This window comes from Cavia porcellus, unplaced genomic scaffold, assembly GCF_034190915.1.
Source record: "Cavia porcellus strain 051 isolate PalLab524CR breed Dunkin Hartley unplaced genomic scaffold, mCavPor4.1 scaffold_6, whole genome shotgun sequence".
NCBI classification, from domain to species: domain Eukaryota; kingdom Metazoa; phylum Chordata; class Mammalia; order Rodentia; family Caviidae; genus Cavia; species Cavia porcellus.
Window position 1 is genome coordinate 85,806,713 of NW_026947489.1, and position 20,696 is coordinate 85,827,408.

Here is a 20,696-nt window from a genome sequence, read left to right on the forward strand (position 1 = left end):
AAAAAAAAAAAAAACACAGAAGGAATTTATGGATTGAAGCTATAAACAGAAAATTTTAAAACTACCTGATTCATCTTCGAAGAAAGTAAGATGGCATCTTGAATTTTGGGAGTGGATGAGGTCTGTGGAACTAGTGTTTTCAGGGGAGAAGAAAGAAGACTAAATGTGGAGGCCTGAGGTCCATATTCTCTTGAAGTTTGTAACAGGGATGAAGAAGACAGATTTTCTAGATGGTTGCCAGGAGACGTTTGTCTTATGAATGCTATCTCCCAAGTAGATTTGGACCTAACATTAAAAAGAAATCACTTTATTGATATGCAGTGGCTATAGAACAACTGAATTCTAAAATCAGTTTTCAAATGTTATTAAAAATATTTCTCTCGAGCCCTAAAGAATTTAAGGTATCTTAAATTACTATTTTTAATAAGACATGCTAAATGACTCATTCTATCTTAGATATAGAACCGTTACCTCCACTTGGCTTTGCTAATTATGCTTTTTGCTTCTTCAAATGACACACCAATCATAGATTCCTTGTTTACTGAGACAAGCTGATCTCCTGGCATCAAACGTCCATCCTAACAAAAAATGTTAAAAGCAACATTTACAAACAAATGAATGGGACTAGGGGCAGAGAGAACAACAGCTGCACCAGCAAACAGCCGAGTCTGGGAACCTGCGCCATGTGCAGGCTATGCTGAACTGGAAATGGCTAGACCCCAGCCCCTTCTGGTACGTGGGCTGGCAAACAAGAAGTACCAATACCCTAACACCTCGCCCCCCCAGTAAGTGACCCGATGATCTAGCGAAGCACAGGCTGTGATGATAGCTATGGAGGTGAAGTGCAATTGGATGCCTTTGATGCTTTGGTGTTACACCAACATTGCAGGTCTAGGGCTGGTGTTCTAATCACAGGTTCAGAGGACAGTGGTACTCAGTGTAGCATCTAGGGGGCATCTTCTTCTGAGGGTTTCAGCCATTTTTGATTCCCTATGGTCCTGTTCTGAGGTCCTATATCATTTCCATTATTCTGTTGGGTTGGGTTTTATATTCTTTTATTTTGTTTGATTACGTTAACTCCAATGGCAGGAGAAACTATTTCAAGTATAGCAAGATACATTATGGTAGCAATTTTGGTTTGCTATTGGCTTGTCTGGAAGTCCTTAATTGCATTCATCACTTTGTTTTTGTTTTTTTTTTTTCTATTTTATTTTGTTCTGTTTGATTTTTACTATGTCTGAAGTTATTTGCAGCTGTTTTGAAGACATCAAGGGGCATTACGGTAACTATTGCTGATTTCATAATGTTTTAAAGTCCTGTATCTCTTACACTGTTTTGTTTTAATTGGTTTCATTCTGCTTTATCCTCTTAAAATTAAAAAAAAAATTAAAAGTGTTTTATTTTAAATTGCTTGTATGCAATTAAGGCAAAAAATGTTTTGGGGAAGAATGTCTTAAGTGAAAACAAAAACTTAGAAAGTCTGAATAATAAAATGTTTTGAGCACACTCTAGAGATCGGCAATATACATAAATGAAAGTACATGGCTCGTGTAGCCCACAAATAAATCTGCAGGTTAAGGAACACTGTTTATGTTGGGAGACAGGCCTTATAGCAAGAATGGGAACCTGTCTCAAAAGTTCAGCACTACCAAATTGGTAAAGCTTTGACTCTGTGATAAGCGAGCCAAATACTCAGGAGACATTTCAGACTATGAGATATTTACTGTAGTTTCTGAGGATGCATGCATCTTTTCCCTTATCAAACACTGCAATGTGGATTTGGAGAATAAATGGACTCGATTTTTAAAAGTTTAGTAAAGGACCTTAACTGTACTTGATCCTACCCATGATCAAACACGGTCTTTATTGGGTATGTTGTCTCTCCTGTCATGAGGCCTAGATGGCTTGTGCCATATCTTGCTAAAAACAACCAATTTTAACTGGCTGCCTGGCATTGTCTTTATTCAGTCCTGACTCTGCTCATAACTAGCCTGATAGGAATAAGGCAAGAATTTCAGTCACTTTTTTTTCTCCAATCGAAAAAAAAAAAAAAAAAAAAAAAAGCCCTTTTCTTTTTCAGTTCCTAAAATATTTCTCTATGTATCAGCAGCATAAAGACAGAAAGTACTATTTCAATAACCATGGACAAAGCTTCTGTAGTGCTATGGTTTGGATCATGAGTGTCTCCCAAAGACCATGCCTGATCCCCAGCTTTGCACTGTCACAATAAAATGGGAATTTTGTGGCAGGGCCGAGTGGGAGGTCACGGGGTCCCTTGAAGGAGAACCTAGACCCTGCTTTCCATCTCTCTTTTGCTGCTGTGCCACAAAGGGACGGCTTTTGCCCCAAATGTCCCACACGGATTGCCACCTAAGTCCAAGGCCACAAGCCATCTGGCAATGCACTGCCATCTCTAAAACTATGAAACCAGACAAATCCTCCCTTACTGAGCTGATGACTACAGGTCCTGGGTAGAGTGACAGAAGGCTGATGAATATGTAAGGTTAACAAGCTAGATTTTTCATTGTGATAGTATTGAAATAACTTGGACAATGCAAAGAAACATTTTACTTTACTTAAACTCTTCTCTGCTAAAATATAGCCCTGAAATAATCCAGCTTTGACCTGACCTGCATTACTTATAAAATGGTGATTTATGGCAATTTTATTCCTAAATAAGATACTTTTATATTTTTTTTAAAAAAGGATGGATGCCAGTAGATAGTATTATCTGTTCTACTGACTTATGAATACAAAGGAAAGTTAAATAAATATGAACTATTCATTAAAATATTTTTAGAAGCATATTATTTCAAATACTGTATAAAAGATTTACAGTCCCAAGGCACAATGCCACTTGAATCTTTCTGAAATAAAAGCATTTTTAAAAATTCAACCAGCTTAGTGGTAGTACATGCCTATAATCCCAGCACTTGGGAGGCTCAGACATGAAGATTATCTTGAGTTTGAGGCTAGCATGGGCTACATAATGAATTCAAGGCCTAACTACACAGTAAGACTTTGTCTAAAGGCAGAAAGACAAACAAAACTTCAATCAAAAAAGGCAATTTGACTTTAAAGTATATAAAATCTGAAAATTAATTTGGATTTTCCATAAATATATGATTAAACATAACTCAGATGGACAGACCACATAACACACAGTATTAAGTCATTAAGTGAAAAGTCACTGATTTCTTCACATCTGGCAAATATACAGGGAGAAATATACAGTAATAATCCTAAAAAACCTAATATGGAGAAAGTGTCTAACATGGAACTTTCTTTGCTGTTCAGTATACCAGGAAGGTTAACTGTCTAAGGTTTTATCATCACAGTTTTGCACCGAGCGGGCCCAGGTGTTATCCGTCACTCAATACATTCGTTAGTCATTTATCCTATATACACTGCAGTGTTTAAGTCCACTCACCTGTAATTTAATACTCTCCTTCTTACTTTAAGGATATCCATTCATGGAAGGCTCAGATGGAATAATCATAAAGGCTAACAATAACCAGGGAGAAATAAATACAATTCTAGAAAGGGTCCGTTCTTTGGGAGTGAGGTGGCGGAATGCGGTGAGGCAAAGCACAGACTGTCTCAGTAATGGTTCACTTTTCTCTCTCTCATCGAGTTGGTCTCCATGGATTCATGGGTGTTCATTTTATTACGTTTCGTAAGTTGTTAAATTCAGCTCTAACTCAAGGGAATCCGAAAAATAATTCCTTTTTAGAATCATATTGATAAAACAGATTTTAAAATGAAATTTAATGGTGCTTTTGTATACCAAAACTTGCCTGACAAAAATTTGGGTGGGTGGGTGGGTGGATCGGGGGAATAAACTACATATGTAACTTGATCAAAGCATTTAAAAGACACCAAGAGAGAAAGTTTCTTTTAGAATTGTGGTATAAGACAGTAATAGAATTTTTCAATATAAATATTCTCAGTGTTAATAATTATTTTCTTTTGTTAACTTTACTTGAAAAGAGAAAACTCCACAACGACTATTACCTGCATGGCAACTATCTTCTATTGGAGTAGAAGCCTTTTGAAATGATAGACTGAAGCAGAAAAGCATAAGGCTTGGCAATCAGAGGTCTGAATTTGAATTTCAGCAAACTTGTGCAAAGTAGTAGCTAGACCTTCCTAAACAATGAGAAGGAAGGTGAAATCTTGCTTGCTGTGGACTCAGAACTAAATTCTAAATTATATGGTGAGAGTTCCCATATTGATCAATCTTACAGAAATCACTGTTGTCTGGTTTGCAGAGAAAAAGGTTAAAAAAAACAGATGAAGGTTAGGCTGACCTACAGCCTTCAACGTCCTCCCCTCAAGGTCATCCAGTATTAACAGTGTAGAGGAAAAGCTTTCATGAAGACCTGCTGCAGCCTATCTTCCATTAGATTAGCCTAACGTACTAAAGTGGCATTTGCTATCAGCATAAGAATCAGAGAAGGAAGATGCATTCTGGCTGTGATTTCTGGTGTTTATGTACTTTGTCACTTTCTAAAAAGTATTTACAGCAGTTAGTCCCCCAGCCCTTGCCTCCCAGAATAAGATCTTAAAGGATCATGTGAATTTCTGAACTCGCTGAAAAGTCAGAACCTGTAAATGAAAACAAAGCTATTTCAGGATAAGTCTGGCATTCTAAAGCAGTGACTTCTTCCCCAGCTAGATTAATGTATACGTGAAGATGCTGAATGTGGGGTGTGCTGAGGCCTCTCCAACCGTCTGGGTTGAGACTCAGTAGTGACTGAGCAATTGCGTAGCAGTACAGGCCGTGTGCCAAGGCTGAACCTCAGAGGCTGAACTCACTGGCACTCACCTACAGTTGCAGTAAGAATGGATTCCTAACCACTGACTCATAAATACTTCTGTTTAACAGCTACTGGCGTTGTTCATATCCAATTATGACGGTATCACATAGTTTACTAATACTAAATAACATATTGTCAGATTATCAGTAACCATCTACACAGCCTGAGTCAGCTTTAACTAACTCATTAGTCCTAAAAGGAATGCTCCTCTACGAGCCTTTGGATTCCTTTCTCATACTTTCACTAACTGTAGACCGAAGGTGTTCTTTAATTCCATTCATTAATATTGATTGAGCAATTGGTACGTGCCGTGCACCACACTAAGGAAATTATATGAATAAAATTAGAATCCTTGCCCTTAGGAAACATACCTTCTTGTGTTCAGCACAGATACATGTGATAAAAATAACCACAGATATATACGTGTCATTACAAACTGACATAGTTTTGGAATAGGATGGAAAGGAAAGGGAAAGGACCTAGGAATACATATAGGAAAAATAAAGCTAGGTCTTATTAGAGAAGAGAACAAGGATTGCATCCTTTAGGAAGAAGACATTGAACTGATACCTGGAAATGATGGAGTAGGAAGAGGGTGCTGTTCTCAGTCTAACAGAAGCAGACATAAAGACGAGGAATAATTTGGCCCCTTTTAGCAAATGAAAAAAATGCTAGTTTAAAAAAATAAAAATTAAAAAAAATGCTAGTTTGAAGGTGTTAGTTTAATGACAAAGAGGCAGATTAGTAATCTTTAGAATATGACAGAATGACAGGGAGACTATTCACTCATTAACCCACAGAAGTTGGTGAGTATTATAAATCACTCTAAGGAAATGTGCGATGGAGAGCTACGGGAGACAGGGCACAAGAACACTACCCAGCGCCCTACTGGGAGCAAAGCAGGCGTGTGCAAAGCTACTCAGAGGGCCGATAGAAACTGATGCTTGATTAAGCTGTGGTGGTAACAATGCAGACAAAAAAGGCCAACGGGCTAAAAAGATATTAAAGAGCCAACAATACAGGCTAATGAACTGGATATGTTTGTTATGGAAAAGCAAGTCGATACGAAACAGGTAGATTTTCTGACTTGGTGCAAGTGGAAGGTGCCACTCACCACTGGAGGAGGCCCTGACTGAGAAGAGATCAGAAGAGGGAGAGGTGAGGTGAAAACCAGATTCTGCCTCAGAAGTGTTGATTTTTGAGTTGCCTTTAAGAAATCCAAGTCAGGACTGAACCAAAAAGATGGTGGATAGATAACAGCAGGCTACAGAGGCTCTCTGAGATAGTCAACTTAGAATTCAACATAATACAGCATGGGGAGCCCCGAACAGAGGGAGATGAATTCTCTCATCCCAAGAAGAAGCTAAGGTGAGAAAAACCAATCAAACATACAGTCCTGGTGCTATTATTGGAACAGCTAAAGGTTCAGTGCTCCTGCCACAGTGGGTGACTTGCCAAGCTGTCTGAGGTCCCATGACTTGGACTCACTGGAGACACAGTCACACTGAGGTAAGGGGTTGGCCAGCCGAACCAACAGCTGAGTGGAAGGGAGCCTGCATTGACCTGCGGTGAGTGACGGGAGTGGAGCCACAGAAAGGGGGGCTACAGTGGACAACATTCTAGAACTGGGAAGACTGGCAAGCACAAGGGACAGCAGTGACTTCAGTCAGTTGTTCCCTTCCTGAATGGGATTGATGGGGTGAGCTAGGTCGGGGTCATGTGACCTGGCTGAGACCCAATAGGTTATCTGAAATCAATTCTCTACGCAGTGGTGCACACTAACCACACTAACCCAGTGAGGCCTCAGAAGTTTGACTGATCCACAGGGGAGGCAGCATAGTAATACAGTGCAGGCCTCAGAAGTTTGAATGATCCGGTCCCAATCCACACAGCAGGGAGAGAGACGGGCGAAAGCTCTGAGAGCTGGAATCGGCGAGAGTGGGACTGGCAGGGAGCCCTGCATCGACCTGTGGTGAGAGAAATGGGGACCCTTTCACAGACTAGGAGGCTCCAACAGAGGACATTCTGGGAACGAGCAGACTAGCCGGAACAGGGCCCTGCAGTGACTTTAGTCGCATATTCTCCTCTCAAGCGGGAGTGGTGGGGAATGCTTGGCCTGGTGACACCATGGACTAAGATCCAGTAGGCTAGCCCAAATCAGGTCCCTGAGCCTGGCGGTGCATCCTAGCAGTGAAACATTCAGTAGGTTGGCCTGGAGGGGTGGGTCCAGCAGAGGCTGCCCAGGTCTGTGTCTCCCTAGTACACTGCAGTGGGCGGGAACACCTAGTGGTGGATTCAAACAAACTGTAACAGACAAAGAGAAAAAAAAAAAAAGAACTGGGCCTCCTACATACGCTTGTATGGAATGAACAAAAAGTATGGGAAAAGGGAGCAACAAGAAAGGGTCCTCAGTCCCCAATCCTGAGAACACTGATGCAGGAAAGGTAAATGCAAAAGAGAATGAAGACAGAAAACATGCAATATCAGACACAGCACCTATAGACATAAAGCAGGATCTCCAGAACCTCACAGACGAGTTCAAAAATGAAGTATTTAATGAAATAAAGCAAGAAACAAGTAGAATAGTTAGAGAAATGCTAAGCACCACCCAAGAAAAAACAGATGGTGGAATGGAAGAACAGAAAAAAAGGGGAGAATTGTTTGATGGAGAAAATAGAGAAAACATAGAATACGTGAAGCAGATTCACAGAGATTACCAGGAAACTAAAAACTCTATTGAAAGCTGGCATAACAGCTTGAAAGAAACTAAGGATATATTATCAGAACTGGAGGACAGATTTGTAAGGTGGGAGCATGAAATGAAAAACTTCTTAAAAATAACAAGAAAACAAACAGCAAATAATACAAAGACTAGAAGATGATAAGAGGATCTATAAATTAAGAATTAAGAACATAAAAGAAGAAGTAGGGACTCAAACAAATGAACTACAAAAGCTATTCACAGAAATAATCCAGGAGAATTTCCCTAATTTAGCAAAAGGTAAAGACACTCAGATGTATGAGGCATACAGGACCCCAGCCACCTACAACCCAAACAGAGCTACACCCAGGCATATAATAATCAAAATTCCAGAAATCCAATATAAGAACAGAATATTAAAAGCTGTCAAAGATAAGAAACAGATCACTTACAAGGGAACACCCATCAGAATTACAGCAGACTTCTCGGCACAAACCATCAAATCACGAAGAGCATGGGGGGAAATAATTCAAGCTTTGAAAGATAATAACCTCCAGCCAAGATTGATATATCCTGCACAACTGTCCCTAGAAATTGATGGAAAAACAAGGTGCTTCCAGGATAAAGAGGAACTAGGGGAATTTGCAACCACTAATTCAACTCTACAGAGAATACTGCAGGATAGTCTAAAAAAGTAAAATACCAAGATTCCAGAAACAGTGGCAGAAAGGCCATAATGAATGGAGCAGAAAGCGAAATGAAGAAGACAAACTGACAACTAATGACAGAAAAAGAGCTCAACAGAAATGAGGCAGAGAAGGTTGGATGGTAGGAACAGCCATTTTGGAGAAAACAAGACATCATAATAGGTAGTGCTGATTTAATATCATCTCGTTTTGAAGTCCCATCAAGCTTTTGTTTTTCTGTCTCCATCGGTTTTAACGTGTTGTATCTTATTAGATTTTATTATATGTGATAATATAAACAAAAACTTTTATAGACAAGGAGATTACACAGAAATCATGTTCATTTTCTGTTAGTTGATTCTAAATACCCTGTAATACTGTCATTCTCTTGAACGGTTTTACATTGTCTTGATACGTTTGATGCTACAGTATACGAAGTTATACCCAAAGATTTTAAGGGAAGAGACACTATGGTAACTACTATTATGTCGAGAATATCTTGTGGTGAAACACTATTTTGCTTAAATGACTATTTTTTGACCTGCGCTGTTTTGTTGTTATGCCCTCTTTTTTTTTTTAATCTCAATCTCCTTTTTATTATCTACTTTTTCATTTTTATCCTTTTAGTTAAGGGAAAAATAAATAAAAAATAGCAGGATATATTATAGTAACCCACTTTGATTTCCTATTAACTTGATTTGAAACTCTGTATTGCTCTCACCATCTTGTTTTGACTGATTTTCCTCTATTCTGTTATGCTTGATAGTACCAAGTTTGAAAGTATAGGCAACAACTTTGAAGACAATAAGATTCATTGTGATGCCAATTCTGGTTGACTATTATCTTTTTTTGAAGTCCTATAATGTCTCCAATGTTTTGGTTTTATTGATCTTATTCTTTACTGTTTTGTTCAATTTTATTATAACTGATGATTTAGGCAATTCTTCTTAAGATAGTAAGAGGCAGTATGGTAACCATTGTTGATCACCTTGTATTTTGTTTTTACATTATGTATTATGCCCATCCTTTTGATTTGACTGACTCTGTCCTGGTATGTCACATTTGGTTTTACTTTCTTCAAAAAAAAAAAAAAAGTATTAAGCACTGTGGGAGTAATAAAACCCAAAATGTGTAATTGTCATTGTACAAAAGAAAGGAAAAGAAAGTTCTCTAAAAGATATAACTGCATATATATTTAAGTGCATAAGATAGATAACCATATTACTGAGTTTTGTTGGATCATTGAACAAAACTGTTTGCAGTCTCACTGTTTGAAAGTCCCCTTTATATGCTTTAATTTTGTAACTTCAACAACTATTTCTAAGATGACAATATGTAATTAACTAGTGATTTCCTGTTTATTTTTTCTGAAAGTCTGTATAACTTGTACCTTTTTTCTGTTTTTTTTTTCTTTTTTCTCCTTAAATAAAATTAAAAAAAAAAAAAAAAAAAAAAAAGAAGTTTGACTGATCCACAGGGGAGGCAGCATAGTAATACAGTGCAGGCCTCAGCAGTTTGACTGATCCGGAGGGGAGGTACCAGCATACGCTGCCTCTGTCTGAAGCTCGCTAGCACAATGCAGTGGGCAGGGTCACCTAGCCAGCTGCTTCAGAAGAATTGTAACCAACAAAGAAAGAAACTGGGGCCTCCTGGAAGAAACAAAAAAGATGGGAAGAGGAAGCAACAACAAAAAGCCCCCAGGTCCCAACCCTGAGAACATTGACCCAGGACAGGTAAATACAAAGGAGAATGAAGACAGCAAACATGCAATATCATACATGGCACCAGTGGACATAAAGAAATATCTCTGGGACCTCATAGACAAGTTCAAAAGTGAAATATTTAGCCAAGTAGAGCAAGATATAAGAAGATTAATAAAAGAGATGCAAAGCACCCCTCAAGCAAACACAGACGGAACTCAAACAAAGGAGAGAACCATTTGATGAAGAATATAAAGGAAATATAGAATACATGAAACAGATTCAAAGAGATTACTAGGAAATTAAAAACTCTATGGAAAGATGGCAAATCAGCTTGAAAGAAACTAAGGATAGATTATTCAAACTGGAGGACAGTTTTGCAATGTGGGATTATGAAAGGAAAAACTTTTTAAAAATAGGAAACAAGCAGTAACAATACATAGGCTAGAAGATGACAGAAGGATCTGTAACTTGAGAATAAAGAATGTAAATGAAGAAGTAGGGGTACAAGCAAAGGAACTACAAAGGCTATTCATAGAAATAATTAAGGAAAACTTCCCAAACATAGGAAAAGGAAATGATATTCTGATATATGAGGCATACAGAACTCCAGCCACCTACAACCAAAACAGAGCTATGCCCAGGAACATAATAATCAAGATCCCAGAAATTCAATATAAGAACAGAGTATTAAAAGCTGTTAGAGACAAGAAACAGATAACCTATAGAGGAAGGCCCATCAGAATAATGGGAGACTTCCAGACACAAACCATCAAGTCAAGAAGATCCTGGAGCGAAATATTCCAAGCACTGAAAGAAAATAACCTGCTACCCAGATTGATATACCCTGATAAACTGTCTCTAGAAATTAATGGAGAAACAAGATGCTTCCAAGACAAAGAGGAACTTGGGAAATTCGCAAACACCAATCCAACTCTACAGAGAATACTGCAGGGCATTCTAGAGAAAGAGAAAAGTACTAGAATTCCAGGAACAGTGTCAGAAGGGCTCAAAGAATGGAGCAGAAAACAGAATGAAGAAGATAAGCAGACAACTGATGGCAAAAAAAAAAAGAGCATAACAGAAATGAGGCAGAGAAGGTTGGTTATAATAGCTAACATAGATGGCCTTGATACACTAAATTAAAAAAAAAAGATCTACACATGTGAAGTAGATCACAAGGCAGGGTCCACCAATATGCTATTTATAGGAAACATAATTAACATGTAAAAGAGTACATGGACTGAATATCAAATATGATAAAACAATGCTCTATGTGACAGAGAATCAGAGACTAATAGGGCAACTAGACCAGTATTTGTGGATAGGTTGGAAAGACAGGCTTTAATAGGTAAAGGAATACAATTAGAGATCAAGTCCAGGAGAGAGAAGGTTCGGAACCACTTAGGTAAATATCAGGTTGCCCCCCGCCAATTTAAAACCAAAGGTCTTACTGAGACCCAAAAATGCACAGTGTACCCTGGGGAAGTGAAAGGGGAGGGAGAGTCTTAAAATGGATGGAAGAAGATATTGTTAATAGTGTATCAGGATGTAAAACCCACAATACTCACACTGCTCTGCTTAGATAGATTTTATTCTTTTATTTTGATAGATTTTATTCTGTCACAGTTGTCTACTTGCATTAGATTTGAGGGCACAGACAGCTATCGCCAAAACATCAGGATATAGCACAGTAATCATCTTTAATTTCCTATTATCTTAATCCAGTGCCCTGTATGACTTATACTGTTTTATTGTGACTGATTGTAGTGAAATCTGGTTTGTTTAACTGCTGTTTGGTATCCACTGATTTTATTCAAACCTGATATGTTTGATAGTATCAAGTCTGAGAATATAGGGAACTACACTGAAGATGACAAGACTCTACGATACACATTCTGGTTTGATAACTGCCTGCTTTTGAAGTTTTATACTTTATACAAAGTTGTGTTTTTATTGATACTGTTATGTACTGATATATTCGATTATACTATGTCTGATGATATAGCCAATTCTATTGAAGATAACAAGAGACAACACAGAAACTACTTGTACAATGGTTTTATATGCCTTTTTCATTTCATGTGTTTATAGGAATGTTTTGCTTTGTCTTACTTTGTTTTGTTTTTCCCTCTAACATAGAAAGGATAGAAATACATGTTAAGTCTCATGCATGTGTAGAATATGTAAACAGTTTATGAGAACTGATCTTATGACACATGATGAAATGAACAGAGACTGTGAATAAAAAGAGACACTAAAGTCCCCAGTGCTGATCCTGGAGTGTCATAATGTGAAGCCCAGCAATAGCACTATTCTTTGTTCAGAGTGATATTAGACTTCTTGGGTTTGTTCAATCTCAACATAATTGAAGATATGGATAACTGCATGTATGTTTAAGTGTATAGGATTGATAACCATATTTCTAAGTTTTTGTTGGATAGTTGAACAGAACTGGTTGCAGTCTCACTGTTTGAATCCCCACTTTATATGTTCCACTTTAGTATCTTGAATAACTATTTGCAAGAGGACAATCTGTAATCATCAACTAGTGATTTCTTACTGTTGATTTTTTTCTTTGAAAGTATGTATTATTTCTACCCATTTTCTGTTTTGTTTAGTCTTTCTTTAAATAAAATTTTAAATCTTTAAAATTTTATTTAAAGAAAGACACTACAGTACCCAGTGCTGATCAGGAGTGTCATGATATGAAATCCAGCAATACAATTATTCTTTGTTTAGAATGATTTTAGCCTGCTTTAGTTTGTTTAATCACAACATAAGTGAAAATATGGATAACAGCATATATGTTTTAGTGTATAGGATTGACAATCATATTACTAAGTTTTTGTTGGATAGTTGAACTGTTTGCAGTCTCGCTGTTAGAATTCCCACTTTATATGTTCCACTTTTGTATCTTGAACAACTATTTGTAAAAGGACAGTATGTAACATTAACTAGTGTTTTCTTACTGTTTATTTTTTCTCTGAACGTATATATTATTTCTACCCATTTTCTGTTTTGTTTAGTCTTTCTTTAAATAAAATTTTAAAAAAAGAAATCCAACTCAGCTTGGGAGGCTGAGGCAGGAGGACTGCCATAAGTTCAAGGTTAGCTTGGGCTATGTAGTGAGTTCAAGGCCAGCCAGTGCAGGATGCTCAAAAGAGTGCATAGACCAGCAAAAGGTCTTAAGACTGAATACTGAGAATTCCAGACAGATGGGGAAAAGCTGATGGAATACCCTGGGCCTTGCATTTCTCATTCTTTAACTCACTATCTTTATTTATTATCAATCTGTAGGCTGCCTCTAGTTCTTAGAATGCTAATAAACTTTCTCCTATTTTAATTGAAAAACTGTGTTCATCGATTCTAAATACGTTTTTCAAAGAAATATGATATTTTGGTTCTACTGAACCAATATGGTATTTTCATATTGGTTAGAAGAAAGACATTTGTGCAGATCATGGCTACTTATGAATTTTTTTTCTATGGATATACCCACTAAGTAGAAATTTTGCACAGATTAGAGATTTACCAACATGGCTAAAACTGTATTTAAGACAAAATAAATGTATTATTATTTTAAAATAAAATCACATCTACTTTGTATTTTCCAATCAAGTATGCATACATCTTTCCATCTTGAGGAAATATTTAAAAAATAAATGTAGATCCTGCAAAATTATTTTTCTACACTTTTCTCTGTCTTGGTTGCTTTATTGAGTATCACTAGACCATTAATAACTCTGTGCTGCTCTCTAGTGGTAGGTAGAGAATAGACTTCATTAGAAAGTACTGTTTTTTGCATTTTTTTTTTTCAGTGAAATTCTAAGACACCCAACAATACAAAGTGTGTTCCGTGAGTATAATTCCTTAGTCTGCAATTACTGTACACACCAAGAGTCATTCAGCACTACTGGTATTAATTTATTACTCTGAGCTGAAAACATTTTTCATAGAAATAAAAAAGCACAACTGATGCTTATCTTAAAAGCAAATTCTTACTACTTGGTAGGCACCTTGATTTATTATTGCATTATATTAAGTGCAATCTAATAAATACCTTAGCAATACTAAACACCCATATCTTCCACACCTCCCTCAGCTTTAAAACTACATTCTCAATTCTTAAAAGAACATATTCACATTTTGTTTGTTTGAATACACTTAATTACAACACTGAAATATATTATTTGGTATCACTATAACATCAAACTTATTCTGTAATACACATAAATTTAAAAATATATTTGAAAGATTATGTTATCTAAACACATCTGAAATCAGAAAAATCATTACAACTGTATGGAAAGTTTATGGTGAAATTGATTATTTTCTTAATATGAGAAAAAGATCCAGTTTAAAACATGAACTGCCAAATCAAGGCTGGCAGTGAACAAGAGAGTAAAGGAAGTCTAACTTAATCCAGATACGCAGTGAAAGATGATAATCTGCCTTCAAAAATAATTTCCCCCAACTCTACTTAGGATAGGCTGTTCATATCACTAGTATATATCACATTTATACATATACTGTGTATTTTATGTTTTAGTTAGAGTCTGACATGTCTGCTACTTTGATCTATGAAGAACCCACTCAATTGTCAGGATAAAGCTCTTTGTGAGTAAAGGCCTATTTTTCAGTTCTTTGGCATCTTGCACTGAGAACATTCAGTTTATAGTAAAACGACACTGAAAATAAGCCTCACCATTGGGAGGTTACTATTTTTTTTAAATGGGAGTGGTAGTGGTGTATTTATTTCTATTTTTACCTTATAACAGTCTCCTCCAGGAATGATTTCCTGAATATATACCAACGGGCCTTCATTCCGGTTAATTCCTCCTAGGATCTTCAGACCAAGACCTGTTTCTTTGGCAAATGTAATTATCTGAAAAGCAGGATCTCTAAGACAAAGGAAGGTAGCAATCACTGGTGAGGCTGGAGATCTGTACCTGTTTTTTGCTTTAAACTATTTATAAAATCAAATTTTCAACCCAAAGTACTTAACACATACTAGACACTAAAAGATATGGTAATAGAAAATTAAGTAAATGAATTTTCTTTCCTATGTTTTTAATTCTGTCTTAAAAAACAAGCAAAACATAAAAGAATTTATAGCATTAATGCTTACAAATTTAGGGAAGAACTAAGAAAAATGTCAAAAATATTATTTAAGTAAATTCAAAGATTTATGAAAGTGATACAAGACATTTGTTTTTATAGGCTATTGGATTCACTGAAGAATAACAAAACTAAATATTTTAATCAATTAGGTAAGGAACTTTAATATGCTTGTAGACATGTAAAGCAAAATAAATATCCTCTCTACCTGACTATCAAGAAACATTCTGAATTTAGAAAGTGATTTTTGCTACTAAAAATTGTTGTGCTACATACTTAACTTTAACTATAATAACAGAACTATAATTCGAAACTATGCAGAGATACTATTGTTCATTTACCGTATCAATAAAACTTAAAATCTGAAAAATATATTCTGATCATAAAGCTGTAGGAAAAAGCACTTTTATTCCTATATAAAATGGTACAACCTCTAAGGAGAGAACGTGGTTATCTACAACAAAACAATTAGCGTCTCCTCTAATTCAGCAACCCAATTTCTGGAATCTATCTCAAACAAAGCAAAATTATTTACCTCCTGGGTTCATTGCGGCAGAATTTGCAAGTACCAAAAAGCAAACAATCCAAATTATCATCAAGAAATTACTAGATGAATAAACTATAGTACACACACACAGGGTAGAATGCTATGAAGTTTTAACAAGAAAGAGCTTTATAAACTAATAGGAAGTGATCACCATGGTGTAACTTTAAATTCAGACAAAAGAGCAAGATCCAAAAAGGATATGTAATATGCTACCTTTTAGTTAAGAATATGTGAGAGTAAAATCCAAATATATGTAATTGTGTAGGAGGCATGAGAGAAAAATAGGATGCGTATTTAAATAAAAGAAATCTTGCCACAGTAAAAGGCTCATTACCATCAAGCCCCCTTAAGAGAGCCCCCCCTCTGTTCAAACACACTTGTCTCATTCTTGCCACTTTCTGAAGCAGCCTTGGAAATCTTCTGTCATGAGTGTCTTCAGCTGGACTGTGTGGCTCCCTCAATGTCCTGAATCCACTTAAAGCATTTACCTTTTCTGTTCATTTTGACTCTAGGGAAGAGCCAGAAGTCCTACGGGGCCAAATCTACTGTAAAAGGTGAATGGGGCACACTGAAATGTTTTTACAAGCTTGTCTTTCCATTGGATGGGACCTGGCATCAGCATTCACTGTATTTTTATCAAACTTTATAAACACGCTCATGAAGGACAACTTCCAGAATGCTTCCGAAGGTGCTAAGAGCAAGGAGGTAAGTGTGTGAGAGGTGAGAGGGGGCATACTGAAGATTAATGGCAAAGTGACGTTCACTGTAACGAATTTTTAAAATGTAAACATTCACCATATTTTGATTACTGTGTATATATTACATAGGTCTATCTATATGCATTTGCTTATGCAAAAAGAAAAATTTAAAAAAAACCAAGAATAAAATTTCTTTTTTTCTGCTGGAAGAATCCAGGAACAGGACCAAGGACAAGAATAAGGGCAAGGCTTCTCCAGCTGTACCTTGTGAAATATATGTTACATGCTTCCTCACCAACGGTTCTAGATCATCCCTGTTTGCATGCTTTTTGGCAAAGTAACTTTATGGCTCCCTTCTATTCAGAACAAAGTACACATGTCAACCCTCAAATTTGCCTTCTTATTTGATTACTGAAGACAATAGGACACTATAAAATGTGGGAGAAGCAGACAGTTGAGAAATATTTAACTTTGTTATTAGGAACCACTGCACCACCATGTGCAAAAGCTTAAGTGAGCTGCTTGCAGGCTGAAAGGTCAGGCAAGAGAGATCTGTCACTCAGCCTTCTTAGCAAGGTCTCAGAGCATGAACACCTGGTGCAGAACAGAACTTACAGCCACCCACAGAATCATGAGAAAAAAAAATAAGTGCCTATTACTTTAAGCATTTTGGGATAGTTATTCAGCAGAAGCTAATCTTAAATAAATTTTATACTGTCATTGCAAAATATTTAAGATATTCAAAAAGCCACATCAATTTTTTAAAAAAATGTAATCTGTACAAGTAATATTAAGGCAAATGCATAATTTGTCCTCCGCACTGGCTGATAGTGTGCCATGTTTGGAAGCATTTCCCAAGTACCAGGTATTAAAGGCTTGGTTGCCAGCTGGTGGTCCCACTGGGAGGCAGTAGAGTTTTGAAGAGCTAAGGTATAGCTGGAAGAAGGCAGGCCACTGGGGGCATTTTCTTGAAGGGGATATTGGGATCTAGCACTTTCCCATTTTTTTGTTTCCTGGTTGCCACAAGGTCCACCAAGAACTGCCGGGATGAACTATGCTGCCCCAGCATCAAGGTCAAGCCAACACAGACTGAAATCTCTGGAATCATAAGCCAAACTGAATCTTTCTTCTTTATGAGCTGATAATCTTAAATATTTTTATTACAGTGAAGTACCAGTAACTCAATGTATTATTTTACTCATTACTGTTCTACTAGGCCACATTATAGCGAGCTGTAAAACTACATATTTCAAACTATACTATTTCAAAACATATTAAATTTAGCTCAAAAGTTACTTTTCAAGTAGACTGGAAGATGCTGCAGGAGATGTCTTTTTATTCATGCTTTCAGCGCAGTCGCTTTGGATTTATGGCTGTATAAATGAAGAACTTGATGAAGAGTCTAAAAATCCTTCTTTTCCTAAGACTGGAACAGGAAAAAACATATTGTCAGAGCTCAGAACAGTCAAATTTGATTCCAATTTGCATAAAAGTATTATAGATAAAGCATCTGGTAAATAAATAATACATGCCATGTATAGATGTTTTATATTTTTTTGTATTTTGGGCTATGACATTTCAGTTATTGGTAATAACATCTGAAGTGTAAAGAAGTCCCCAGACAGACAGATGGGCCTATGTCTACATCATTATCGATACTGGTATTTATATAAAATCTACACTTTCTGGCAAAAGTGAAGAATACACCAAAGCTTTAGATAATCCTTACAACTTGTACCACTGGTAACACTAGAAATTACCAAATAATAAAAGATTGAGGAAAGTGTTTCTTGGGAGGACAAGGCTACTATGAAGCTTATAGTCAGAAAGATAATTATATGACACATGTGAAGAAAACAGAAATTCTTATCCTCTCACCAACTCTCTTGAAGGACGCCTTACAGATTCCATACGACGCTAACTCATGTTAATCCATGAGTTTATTACATACTTCCCTGTAAAGAGAAAAAAAAGTTCCCGTGTCACCTGGCTCCACTGCGAAAATTTTATTTAACTAACACAAAACATTTGAACAGAGGTTTATTACCTTGGGACAAGAAATATGAGTGAAGTAAAAAGAACCCATTAGTAATATGAATTCTTAGTGGGCTCTTGGGTGATAAGAAATACACGCTAGGTTTAACCTGTCATTTTGAACTGAAAATCTGGTTTTTTAAACTTTACTAAGTTTATAACACACAGCAGATATTTAAAGTTGAAAAATACATTCGGTTTGTTGATCGCAACTCTCTCATTGAAGACAGAAGTAGCTAGATTCAGAGGGACTGTGTGGTTTCCCACACAAAGAAGGAACAGCCAAGGGATTGTTTTCCCGGCCAGTTACGTATCAACTGTTTGTTGTGGATCAATCACAGAAACAGAGAACTAAGAGCAGGCATACTGCATTTCTTTTAAAACACCTGAATGCAGAAGTCATGGGTTCTGTACATAAAATGGACCTGGAAGAAAAAGCCAACACTTTTGGGGGAGTTTAGCAGAATTGCACTCACTGGTCTAGGAGTTAAAAACATAGCTTGATTTTCACAGCCTGTGCAGCAGCCAGGAAGACTGCAACAAGAAGAAGGGAAGATGCAGAGCAATGGCAGAAGAGAAATGAAAAGAGTTCTCTACAGAGGGGTCTGTATCTACTTCATGAGGAATACATATATGTAAAACCCGAGGCCAAAGTCCAACAGACATGATACAAGAAAGTTACTCAGACCTGCCCCAGGAAGAAAAAGAGTGACTTGAGGGTGCAGTTTAAACTCTCAAGGCTTTAACCACTCGTGACTCTTGCTAAGAATCGCCTCAGCCTGGTGTGGTGGCACTCCTGTAATCCCAGCCCTCGTGAGGCTGAGGCAGGAGGGCTGCTTCAACTTCCTGGCCAGCTTGGGCTACTTAGTAAGTTCAAGACCTGCCTGCACTACAAAGTGAGATGCTGTCTCAAAAAACAAGCAAAAACAAAAAACCAAGAGCCACTGTAGTTGTTCACAAGACTAGAACAGCCATGGAAGAGAGCACAATTCTAAAAGTAAACCTGCATAAATTCATTACCGATTACATTAGTAACATATGCATTGGACAAATTTTCAAATCTCGAGAGGAAATTTTGATATAATAATAATAGTAACTACCATTTATTGGCTGCACTATGCTAAGTGTTCCAAATGCATTTATCATATCTAATATCATGGAGAATGCTCCAGGCATAAGTTGAAGAAGCCAAGTTCAAATGACAGTATTGCTATGCGCTAATCATGTGGCCTCAGAAATGTTACCCACCTCTTGGCACCACGTCATTTTAAGGCAGGAATACTACTACTTGGCTCAAGGAGAGATGCAAAAAACACCAAGCCATCTCTTTACCAGTGGAAAAGTGAGCAGGATCTTCACCTAGTGGTGATTTAACTTAATAGTGCAAAGGGTCACCAGATACCCTGGAGCACATTTAAATCTAATGGATACATCAATGCTAAATCTCTATGACATATTCAATATGATGCAGCAATTAACAAGACATTTTAGAATATTTCTGGGTTAAAGTATTAAAATAAAATCTAGATGTTGAAATTATTCCATTTACCCAGCATACCTGGCAGTGTCCTAAATACTAGAGAGAAGATGAAAAGCAGAGACACTCAAATCAGCAGACATGAGGAAGGTGGCAGGATTCTGGCAGTCACAGGCGCTGGGAGCAAAGCCTGGAAGAAGGATTCCTGCAGGGGATGGAGAGCCATCATTAAACGTGAGTAAGGGCAGGCATCCTCCTAGCAGATGTTACCTGACACCAATTCCACAAGCAGGTGTTTTTCACCCAACTGTACATAAGAGAAAGCTAAGTCATGGAGGAACTACGTGGCTTGTCCATGTTCCTCGGCCAGTTGTAAAGTGCAATGAATTCAGCTCTTTCTGGCTCTAAATGCAGGCTTTTTCTGCCACAGCATTCTGGGAATTTACGTGCAAAAACTTCATCCTCCAAAAAAGCAAAGATAAAAATATAGAAGTAATTTGTCTCATACGCAGATGATACTACTGATTAAAGTTTCTTACAATATCAGATACGGGTTTAATTTTATCCATCCAAACTGCAGGCTTTTAAAAAAAATTGTAAGTGAAAAGGGTATCTATGATTGTATCTCACAGACATAGGTGCACACTCCGTAAGGTCACATTACTAATGAATGACACAGAAGTAAAACATCTTGACCTTTTACTATCTGCACATTCAAGGAAAATATGCTGTTTGTCTGATTTGGTGAGTCCCAAGGGGGAAAAGGTTAGATCAACAAAGTGGAACAGTTTCCTTTGATAACATAATCTCCTCCCTTACAAATTAATAAAACCAGTTTTCATTCCACATAATGAGAAATGCCATTCCAAATAAATGTGTATGGTGTTTGAGTAAGACTTAATACCTTACAGT

At 37.0% G+C, this 20,696-nt stretch overlaps 1 protein-coding gene across 6 annotated transcripts in view; it reads right to left on the reverse strand.

Annotated features, from left to right (window-relative positions):
* The window catches only part of Stxbp4 (syntaxin binding protein 4), a 166,123-nt gene that overhangs the window by 132,547 nt on the left and 12,880 nt on the right, over nucleotides 1-20,696 (reverse strand). For 5 of the 6 annotated variants that reach the window (XM_013149495.3, XM_063251295.1, XM_003466829.5 and 2 more), the window contains exons 2-7: nucleotides 19,866-19,989; nucleotides 18,152-18,228; nucleotides 17,570-17,699; nucleotides 14,679-14,811; nucleotides 472-578; nucleotides 66-285 (exon numbers count right to left, since the gene is read on the reverse strand). In XM_013149495.3, coding sequence (XP_013004949.1) covers nucleotides 66-285; nucleotides 472-578; nucleotides 14,679-14,811; nucleotides 17,570-17,616 — 507 coding nt within the window. In that variant the 5' untranslated portion in view covers nucleotides 17,617-17,699; nucleotides 18,152-18,228; nucleotides 19,866-19,989. Of the gene's footprint in view, nucleotides 1-65; nucleotides 286-471; nucleotides 579-14,678; nucleotides 14,812-17,569; nucleotides 17,700-18,151; nucleotides 18,229-19,865; nucleotides 19,990-20,696 lie in introns of those variants that run through there. The other variant, XM_063251293.1, reaches the window with a different exon arrangement.